The sequence below is a fragment of the Passer montanus genome, unplaced genomic scaffold (genome assembly GCF_014805655.1).
Source record: "Passer montanus isolate IOZ18808 unplaced genomic scaffold, ASM1480565v1 scaffold97, whole genome shotgun sequence".
Classification (NCBI taxonomy): domain Eukaryota; kingdom Metazoa; phylum Chordata; class Aves; order Passeriformes; family Passeridae; genus Passer; species Passer montanus.
Genome location: NW_024375145.1, coordinates 2,362,886 through 2,373,532, shown reverse-complemented (window position 1 = coordinate 2,373,532; position 10,647 = coordinate 2,362,886). Strand labels below are relative to the sequence as shown.

General features: G+C 49.4%; 1 protein-coding gene across 3 annotated transcripts; it reads left to right on the top strand.

Moving 5' to 3' along the window:
* The first annotated feature begins 564 nt into the window (after positions 1-564).
* On the top strand, positions 565-9,779 carry FAM151B (family with sequence similarity 151 member B). Of its 3 annotated transcripts, XM_039696349.1 has the most exons (6): positions 565-616; positions 1,166-1,291; positions 2,241-2,397; positions 5,362-5,570; positions 7,542-7,677; positions 9,260-9,779. In XM_039696349.1, exons 1-6 carry the CDS (start codon positions 598-600, stop codon positions 9,411-9,413), a joined length of 801 nt encoding a protein of 266 aa, XP_039552283.1. In that variant the 5' UTR covers positions 565-597; the 3' UTR covers positions 9,414-9,779. The 3 variants fall into 3 exon arrangements, with proteins under 3 accessions (XP_039552283.1, XP_039552282.1, XP_039552284.1); XM_039696348.1 differs by having other exon boundaries at positions 7,542-9,396; XM_039696350.1 differs by lacking the exon at positions 565-616 and adding an exon at positions 620-669 and having other exon boundaries at positions 7,542-9,396.
* Positions 9,780-10,647: the final 868 nt, after the last annotated feature.

Genomic DNA, 10,647 nt, shown 5'->3' with positions numbered 1-10,647 from the left:
GAATTAATGATTTTGGCAAACCCCTCCCAGCCCATGGAGTCCCAGCTGTGCCCCATCCCCACCCTGTCCCCAGCCCAGAGCTCTGGGTGCCACCTCCAGGGATGGGCACTCCACACCCCCTGGGCAGCGCCAGAGCTGGCACAGCTCTCAGCCACTCAATCCCAAATCCAGGGGGCTGGAAAAGCCCCCCCAGATCACCGAGACTGGTCCCTGACCCCTCCCCACCCTGTCCCCAGCCCAGAGCTCTGGGTGCCACCTCCAGGGATGGGCACTCCACACCCCCCTGGGCAGCGCCAGAGCCCCTTTCCACGGGGAAATCCCTGCTGTGCCCACCCTGAGCCTGCCCTGTTCTCTCGATGTGACTGCCTCCCGTGCCACAGCGTTCGCAGCCCCGGGTGTCCGCGGGCTGCAGCCGCTCCCTGTGCGCGCCTCGGGCCCTCCCTGCGGCTGAGGCTCCACAGCACACACAGGCAGACATCGCCGCTCGGGATCGTCCTGCCGCGCTCCCCACCGTGCCTCAGCGCGGCGCGGCCCCGCCCGGCGCGAAGGCGGCGGGACCAGCCCCCGGCGGGGCGGGACCGGGGAGCGGGCCGGGCCATGGCGAGCGGGGCGCGGGGTGAGCGCCGGGGCCGGGCCGGGGCTGTCAGGGGCGAGCCGGGGCTGTGAGGGGTGAGCCGGGGCTGTCAGGGATGAGCTGGGGGTGTCAGGGATGAGCTGGGGGTGTCAGGGATGGGCCGGGGGTGTCAGGGATGAACCGGGGCTGTGAGGGCGGTCCCGGGGCCGGGCTGGGCTGTGAGGGATGAACCGGGGCTGTGAGGGATGAACGGGGGCTGTGAGGGCCCGGCCGGGGCTGTGAGGGCGGTCCCGGGGCCGGGCCGGGGCTGTGAGGGATGAACCGGTGCTGTGAGGGCCGAGCCGGGGCTGTGAGGGATGAACCGGGGCTGTGAGGGCCGAGCCGGGGCTGTGAGGGCCGAGCCGGGGCTGTGAGGGATGAACCGGGGCTGTGAGGGCCGAGCCGGGGCTGTGAGGGATGAACCGGGGCTGTGAGGGCCCGGCCGGGGCTGTGAGGGCGGTCCCGGGGCCGGGCCGGGGCGGTCTCGGGCGGGCGGGCCGCGCTGAGGGCTCCGTGCCGTGTCCCCGCCGTGTCCCCGCCGTGTCCCCTTAGGCGCCTGGAGCGAGTGGCCCGTGGATCACTTCCTGCGCACCGGGCACATCGCGGCCAGGGACGGGGCCGCCGTGCGCTGGTTCCACGCCGCCAACAGCAGGGCCCGGGCGGCGGAGGCCGCGCGAAGTGAGTGTGGCACAGGCCCCTTCCTCTCCCTCCTCCTCCTCTCCCTCCTCCAGGATCCCCACGGCTGTGGGGATGGGCACTCCAGACCCCCCTGGGCAGTGCCAGGGCAGTTCCTGAGCCCCCTTTCCATGGGGAAATTCCTGCCCACCGTGAGCTGCCCTGGCCCAGCCTGAGGCCGTTCCCTCTCCTCCTGTCCCTGTTCCTGGGATAAGATTCCAAATCTTCCCTGTGTGTCCCGTCCTGTGAGGGAAAAGTTGTGCAGAGCCAGAAGGGCCCTGGTGCACCAGCCTGGGCGGCAGTGAATTGTATGTAAATTTCTGTGAATTGTTTGTAAATTGATGTGAATTGTATGTAAGTTCATGTGAATATTTGACAGACCCATATTTGTGTAAATGTATATATATAGTATCCTTTATCCTGAATACCATCGCCATCTGGTTTTGCGTATTTCACTGTGTGTACTGGGTTCTCTGCAAAGCTGGCAGCACTGCCCAGATTCATTACATGAAGCTGTTTTCAGCAGCCTGGGCACTCCTGAGACCCCTCTTTGCCTGTCGAGTGTGTCAGCTAACATTTTCCTTGTCGGTTTTGGCAGTGAGTCAAGGGGAATGCTCAGTCTCTGCCAGCATTAAATCCTGCACTCATCTTTCCTCTCTCAAAAACCCTATTTCCAGAGGAAAATATCTGAAACTTGACAACAGGGGGTTCACACGTTGGATGTCCATTTATCCATTCCCTTGAAGAAGAAAAAGCCCCACGTGGCTGCTTGGCCAAATGCACCCTCAAACATCAATTTTCACTTGTTTGTAGGGCTTGCCAAGAGTTCAGTGCCTGGAAACCCCCCAGCATGGCATCTTGGTGTCACAGCCGGCACGAGGGTGCAGGGGCTGGTGAGGGCAGATGTGCTGGGTGACTGTTGGGAGCTGAGGTTTGATGTCTGCGTCCCCAGGCGCCGTGCACATGGTGGAGGTGGATGTGGTGCTGCGGGGAGGGGACGGGGAGCCCATCCTGGCTCACCCCCCCGACACCGACAGCGACATCACCCTGCAGGAGTGGCTGGCACAGATGGGCAGCACCAGCAAGGGCATCAAGCTCGACTTCAAGAGGTACCTCAGCAAAAAGATTGCCGTGTTGTTTGCATTCCTGCAGGTCTGCAGGTGATTGTCAGCCAAACCCCTCCTTGTTGTGCAGGTCAGCATTCAGAGGCATAATCCATGTGGAAACAGAGTCCTTAATTCTCAAAGCATGGCAAGAACAAAACCTTTAGAAGTGTTTTGAAGTAATTATTTTGAACTAACTAATGATTTTTTTTTTTACTCAGTGAATTAGGTACTGTGAGCAGAACTTTCCCATGGAGAAGGTGAAGTGCTGGTGCCTCTCTGGAAGGCTCCTCCCTCTGCCCTTACTAACTAAATGTTCAGAGGTTCAACCACAGATGGAACCATTAGCTGTTTCATTCCTCGAGTGGCAAATCTCAGATTGCCTTGGAAGAGTTTGAAAGGAGCTGTGATTTCCAGACATGCACCCCTTCAGCTCCTGACTCTTGCTTTGCCTGAATTTCTCAGTCTGTTTTGGCAGCAAATTAGAAAGAGCTTCATCAGTGCTTCAGTACTCCACAGAAATGCAAAACCCCCCAGGAGATAGTTGTGAAATGTGATTTTTGCCTGTAGTTCTGTGTTACACAGTCACAGTTTCCATGTGAAAGATCACAAAAGTAAGAAACGTGGGCAGGCTAAATCCTTTTATTGTCACAGGATCTATGTGTGTCCTTCTGGGCAGAGAAGGGAAAAAAGAGCAGTCGGCATTTGTTTGGGCTTGTTTCTTATTTTGGTGAAGGTTTTCCTCCACTTTATGTATTGTTTAAATTAATTTTAAACTACCTACCTTTCATTTTTCCACAAGGAGTTTATAGCCAAGTGGAGTGACTGAAGAAAACTTTTAAAAGTACATGGCATTTTAAAAGTATGATTGTATAAAAACATTTAAAAGTACATCACACGGCGCAGATAGCGTCAAATAAGTGATAGCAGAATTTGATGTTCCTTTGCATAATATTTAATTGGATGCCATTGCTGAAGTTGTGGAGATAATTTCAGTGGTGCTTTTAAAATATACTTTTTATATCTCTGTTCTGTCAGCCTGATTGACCACATAATTGCATTTCCTGCTGGCTTTGGCTACTGAAAGTAATGTATTCTGCAAAAGGTCTTCAGTGTCCCACTTCAGAAATGCCAAAGTCATTTCACAGGAAGTCAGCAGTAAGTCTGAGTTTTCTAAATGCTGTGCAACAAAACCAGTGCTCTGGGGTTTGCAGTTTTTGGGGAGTGGATTTGTTGTTGTTGTTTTGTTTTGTTTTTTCCTTCTTTTTTATTTTTTTTAACCCTGTGTTGCCATTTTGCTTTGTGCTTCTTTCTCACTGCATTACCTTACACTGTGCAGTACAAGGGGAGGCATTCCTCTGGCCCTGACAGTCCCTTGCATATGTGAAGATAGCAACTGTTGTGGCCCCAGAGTGTGTCAGAAGTGCTGCAGCCCACACCTGATCTCCAGCCATCACTGGCTTTCCTCCTGGAGAGCCTGAGCTCATCTCCAGTGGGTGGAATTGCTGCTCTGCAGCCTTCCCAGCAGCACAAAGGACAGAACACACAAAGTGACTTCACAGAGGAAACACGACAAGCAGCTCAGGGGATGAGGTGTTGGGTGTAGAACTAAGTTAATTAGTTCTGACCACAGTGATTTTAAATTTCTTGCCTTCCCAGCAGCACAAAGGACAGAACACACAAAGTGACTTCACAGAGGAAACACGACAAGCAGCTCAGGGGATGAGGTGTTGGGTGTAGAACTAAGTTAATTCTAAAACCCTGACCACAGTGATTTTAAATTCCTCGATGTTACATAGAGCATTAATTAATAAGCTATGACAGAAAGATTTTCTTGTTCATTTCTTTTCCCCATTTTTTACCATCTCCTTTCCTTCCACAGTGCTTCGAAAGTTTTGGTAGGCTAGAAGTAGAGAAAAGCTAACTGTGCTTATTCTTGTGGCTGGACAGGACAGTAGGAATATGTGACCATAGTTTTGTTTAAATGCTCACAGAGTGTCTGCACTGGTTCCTCAAGTGATGCCAGCTCATGTTTAGCAATTCAATAATGATCTGTCAGATGATCATTGGACAGGCAGGCTTCTGTGTGCTGCCACACTTAGGAACTGTGGGACAAAGCACAACCAGGCATTAAATGTTCAAGTGGGTGCCTCTAGCCATGCTATTTTATGAAAAATCCTCTGCTAGGATTTTTCCTGTCCTGAGGAGCTGAGAGCCTCAGGAAAGAAATGCAAACAATAACTGTGTGCTGCTGTGGAATGCCACAGGTGCATCTTCCATTGGTCCTTGTGGATTGTTTTGAATTGGTGACCAACCACAGCCACCTGTGCCCAGGCTGTGAGCAGGCACAGGATTTTGTGATGCATTCTATTCTATTCTATTCTATTCTTGGTCTTTGTAGCCTTCTGATCTTCCTCTCTCTCTGTTCTTTTAGTATAGTTTTAATGCAGTATTTTAATGTAATATATAACATAATAAATCAGCCTTCTGATGAAAGTGGAGTCAAGCCTCGTGTCCTCACACATGGGAGGATCACCTTTACAGGCGCCTTCTCTCTCTTTTAGTTGCCTTAAACTGGTGTGTGTTGGGCTTCTTATTCTCCTAGTACAGGTGCATCGCCTTGCATGGATCCAAAGGTAGCTCTGAGTCTGGATGTGACATAGTGATAAAATCTTAGCCCCTTTGGGCCTGGTGAGGATGAGGAGAGATGGCTTCCACTCTTTGGGCTGAACTTACAGCATTTGTGGCTCTCAGGTCTGATGAAACACAAGTGCTGGAGGCTGCAGTGGCTGCCTTTGCTAAAACCCTCCTCAGCCCTGAGATGCAGAGGTGACGAGGCCGGGCAGTGCCGGGAGCAGGGGTGGCAGTCTGGGAGTGAAACCCCAGGTGTAGCCAGCAGCTGGCAGTGCCCTGCCCGGTGACACGGCGGTGACACTGCCGCCCCTGACCCCGCCCTGTGTCCCGGCACAGCCTGGCCGCCGTGGGACCGTCTCTGGAGCTGCTGGGGCAGGCGGGGCAGGGCCTGGACGCGCCCGTGTGGCTGAACGGGGACATCCTGCCGGGGCCCCGCGGGGGCTGCGCGCCGCTGGACGCCCGCGCCTTCCTGGGCGCCGTCACCTCCTCCTGCCCCGAGGCCACCCTGTCCCTGGGCTGGACCACGGGCTGCCACCGAGGCCAAGGTAAGGGCTGGCTCCTTCGCTTCCAGGGCATGTGCAGCTGGCAGCAGCCCCAGGCCGTGTCCTGGCAGTGACTGTGGAACCCTGTCCCGTGCTGGGCTTTCCTGTTGTCATGTTATTGCAAAAGTTCCATGTTGTTGTCTCTTTATCACAAAAGTTTCATACCTTCTTGGTGTTTTCTCGTGGGCAGCTCTTCAGAGCACTAACTTTCTCCTCACAAAGCAGCTGACTCCAGCTCCTCCTCAACCAGCCAACCCACTCTTTTCCAGCACTCTTCTCACTGGTGGCAGCTGTGGCCTGTTGCAGTCAGGCCTGCTCCTGATCTTTGGTAACTGGCCATGCTGCAGCTCCTTAGGGTGAGATTACTTTCTGCACTGCCTTTATTTTCTTATATCCCATCTCCCCACAGTGTTGGACAGAGCACTGTGCAGCAGTCAGTCCATTGCTGCAGTGGCGGCACAACTGGGTGACATTCACATCTTTCTGTTCCTAAAATAAGCTGGTTTCTGCTTCAACTCCTTTTCACCTGCTGAGCACTTTTGAGGGACAAACCCCTTAGCCTCTGTTTCAGGGAGGGCTGTCCCTGAATCCTGGGAGCATTGACCTGGTCGGAGCCCTGGCATGTGTCCTGAGGAGAAACAGATCACCTGAAAATGTGGAACTTCATCTCTGCTTTTTTTGACCACTGAAATCAAATTGTGGTCAGCCTTATCCCTAATATTGCATTTCTCTTGGAATCTTGAATTTCTGCAGTAAACATTCCAATTTGCATTATTATAGGGTCTTTTTCACAAGCTTTCTCTTGCAATGCTCATGATGAGAGGCAGAGTCCCCTCCAATATTGTCTGAGGGCACCATGCCAGCATTATACACCACTCCCATTGCTCCTTGCTCATTAGCCAAAGTTAGTATTTTGTTGTATGATATACTGCAGTGTTATTACAGTTTTCAGTGCTTTCTCCCAAGTATTTCCAGTGCAGGAAAAAAATGCTGGAAAATGCATTAGAAATACTGGTTAACCTGTGAAAACAAATTTCATTTTATCTCCATTCAAAATGTCAGTTTATGGAAATACTGTGTGAAGTTGTGCTATAAAACTTAAGAAAACCAGCTCATTGGAGTGATTTCACCTAAAAGTTGCTGCTTGCCCCAGAAAACTTTTTTTAATATTTAGTGCATTTTTACTCTTTCTAGTCACTATGTTCCATCTGAGCAATTGAGGAAAAAGGTATTAACTGCTATATGGGATTTTCATAACCTGTAGAAGCAAAAGAACAGGTAAATAATATTTTAAATAGCTCCAGTCCTTGTAAAACTGGCAAAGGCACTTTCTGTATTTTAGATTGCTTGATTGTAGCATTTTTAGGCACAGAATGTTAGTGGCCACATGTGTTTGATTTTCTACATCTTCATTGCTAGTGGATTAATTTAACTTTTTGTCCTAATTTTTCCCTACTGTTTTTATTGTAAAGGGTCCCTGACAACGTTAAACTAGGCCATATTGAAGTCAGTGGCAGCAGAGTTTTTTAGGGAAAGGGCACAAGATGCATTGAAAATGCTCTGTCGCTGTAAGTAAGTAAGGGTGTACCCTGACAACGTTAAACTAGGCCATATTGAAGTCAGTGGCAGCAGAGTTTTTTAGGGAAAGGGCACAAGATGCATTGAAAATGCCACATTCTGTAGCTGCAAGTAAGTAAGGGTGTGTGTAAAGAATAGGAAATAAAGGTTTTCATAGCAAGTTCATTTTCCATGCGGATATTGCATGTATTGCAATTTTCCTCTGGGACATCTGTTGCCCAGAGCCACGGAGCAGTGTCATGGTGGAATTGCCTGGTGTTCAGGAACGCTGGATGTGCAGGTTTTGTGTCTCCAGAGGGACCCCAGGGGCACGGGGCTGTGTCTGTCCCCGGGGCTGTGTGTCCCCATGGGTGTCCCCAGGGCTGTGTGAGCTCTCAGTGTGCTGTGTGTCCCCAGGCTACGAGTGGCCCTTGGTGCAGGAGATGTGGCGGCTGTGCCACCCGCTGTCGCAGCCGGTGACGTTCGCGGTCAGGGCTGCGCTGGTGCCCGGCTCCGTCCCGCAGCTGCAGTGGCTGCTGCAGCAGTGCCACAGGTCAGTGCTGCTCCCAGCGTGTCCCTCAGCTGCAGGGCTGGCAGGGCCAGCCCAGTGCCAGCCCCTCGCCCGTCCTGAGCAGCCCTGTGTCACACACAGCCCACTGGCACTGGAAATTATTCTCCTCCCGGTGCTTCCCTTCCCACAGGCCTCAAAGCCTTTCAGTCCTCAGACAGAAGTGGCCACTATTAATTTCTGTAAAGTAGTTAAATCCCATAACCTTATTTTTCATTACCTGCTATGAGGACTTTTGAATGGTGCGTAGGTGTGCAACCCAGTTGTGCTGCAAACATTTCCTGAGATTAATGTAGTTAAATAGACTAAATAGTCTGATGTTGCAATTGAGAATTCATGCAATCCAAAGACTTTGTATTGGATTCGCTATTTATGTTATTTTATAGCATTTTTGAAAAATGTCAAAGATGATTTTTAGATTGGAAATCAGGTGTTTCCCTCCAAGCTAATTAATTTTGCTGAGGCACTTGAAATGTACTCAGTGGTTTTCATACAGGAACTTACATTGTCCTTTAGAAATAATTCTTACCAACCCCTAACCATTTCATTATAAAAATTATTCACATGTAATAGAATGAGAATAAAACCAGCTTCCCATATATTGCCATTTACTCATCTTTTTCAACCGCTTTGCCTACCCACAGCTTAATAAAACTGTTCCAGCCAAGGTCTAAGCCCAAGACAGAAAACCTAAGGGAATCTCTGAAAAATTTCTAATTATTTAGAACAACAGGGCGGGCAAATAAAGTGCTGATATTCTTTTTTACGGTGAAGACTGAAAACAGAAATTAGAATTAAGCAGTTAAAACTAGGAAATTGATTAAAAAATACTATTGCATTAGGAATGTATCTTAATAATTGTGTCAATTTCAAATATCATTGGATACAAACATTATTTTCACGGAAATATTAGGATTTGCTCTTTTACCTCATAAGACTCAGGGGGGTTCTTCAATGGCATTAGAAGACAGAAATTCCTGAGCCAGTTTTGCTCACATACAACTGAATTCTGATGTATCAATTTTTTAAAGTAACACAATTTTGCTAAACAAGGGGGAAAACCTAAATATATAAGTCATGTGGAGGATGTGGAAGTAATGCTTTAACTGAATGATGTTTTGGGGGATTTCAGTGTTTTTTTGAGAAGTTCTGTGCAATTAATGAGATTTGGCTTAGGTGGCATCTCTACACATCACTGATGTGACACAGCACAGAGCACAGCAATCACCTGTGTCTGGGATTGCATCATATTTCCTGTTTTGAGGCTCAGTTTGTGGCTGTTGATCAATTTACCAAAACTGAAATGCTTATTCTGGTAAATTTCTTTGCTGGATATTTACCTGAAGTTTTTAATTTAAATCTCTCTGAGGTTTGGTAGAACAGTCACAGATAAATTGCTCTGGGGGTGCAGTTGTTTGTATTTAATTACTTTTCTAAAGTTAGGATGCTGTAATCCTGAGTATTTTTAGGAGTCTATTAGTGCAGTGTCTTCCTGGTTTCCATGCTTTATCCTGACATACTCTTTTTCTCTTTGTTTTGTTCGTTTTCTCCCTTTCTCTGGACATAGGTACAGCCTCACTGTTTGGACAGGAAAGGAGGATGTGTATTCTGTAGACGACTTGCTTCTCATCCGAGACAATTTCGATAAAAGTAGGGTTTACTACGACATTTTTGAGCCACAAAACTCTGAATTCAAAAAAGCCATTGGAATAGAACAGTAAATGCAAAGCAGGCAATGCCTGACCCTCTAGTGCTTTATACTGTAAACCCCTTTAACTGTGAGGATTTTTTATTCCAAGCAATGCAGTTTCCTTGCCAGAAGGACCGTGTGGAGCACGCCTGTGCAACTGGAGCAGGTTTTGTTTGGCACTGTGCAGAAAGGCCCCTCAGGCAGAGTGCAGTGCCTTCCTCCTTGTCCCTGCTCATGGCATGGGACTCGTGGTGCCACACTCCAGGAGGGGAGGGTGGCACTGCCAGCTGCTCTGCCCCTGGTCACTGTGCCACGGCCAGGGAGCAGCCCTGGCTGGTGCTGGAGCTGGGCTGGCTGTGCCAGCAGTGCAGAGCTGTCCCCAGGGCTGAGCTGTCCCCAGCAGAGCTGTCCCCACACCTGGGCTGTCCCCAGGGCTGCAGGGACATTCCCCAGGGCTGTCCCCAGGGCTGCAGGGACATTCCCCAGCGCTGTCCCCGGGTGATGGCAGCTGGGCTCAGCCCTCACTGGGCCCATGCAGTCCTGCAGCTCTCAGAGTTTTCCACAGTGGAAATGTCCTGCAACAAAAGCCAAACCCCTGCAGGAAGAGCCTGACCTGGTTCTTTGACATCTTTTATTGCCTCTTTTGCTGCTGCAGTTCCCCAGAATTCACACAGACTGAGACACTGGCCCTGTGGGATCGGCTTCTGCCAAACACCACAAACAGTACCAGAAAAACCAAAACACAATCACATTTAGGACATTTTAGCTTCTGAATCAGCTAATGCCCTGAGAAGCATTACTTGGTCAACTTTTTGTCCTCCTTTTCCCGTTCCTCTCACGTGGTTCCTATGGGAATTTTATTAACTCACCTGTTAACCTAACAGACAGTGTAGACAACATTTTACAAGCTTTAGTACTAAAGTAAATTACAGTACTTTTGGCTCTTACATGGCATTGATACAGCTGTGATAGAAAAGGTAGCTGCATTTCTTAATGCTGAATCTTGAATTACTGTGATCTCACATTAAAATTCAAGACTCCCTTCTGTTACCCACAACTCCTTTGAGAGATTTATCTAATAGTTGTTTTCTGTTATTGAGGGGTAGAGCTTTCTTCATTTTGGCCATCTACTGAGGTGTGCTGGGCTAAAATTGGGAACTAATTTTTCCACATAAGAAAGAAAATGACCTGATTTTGGGATAGCTAAACAGAGTACTTGATTTAATTTAATCACTCACAAAGTGAGTGCCAGTAACTACCAAAGG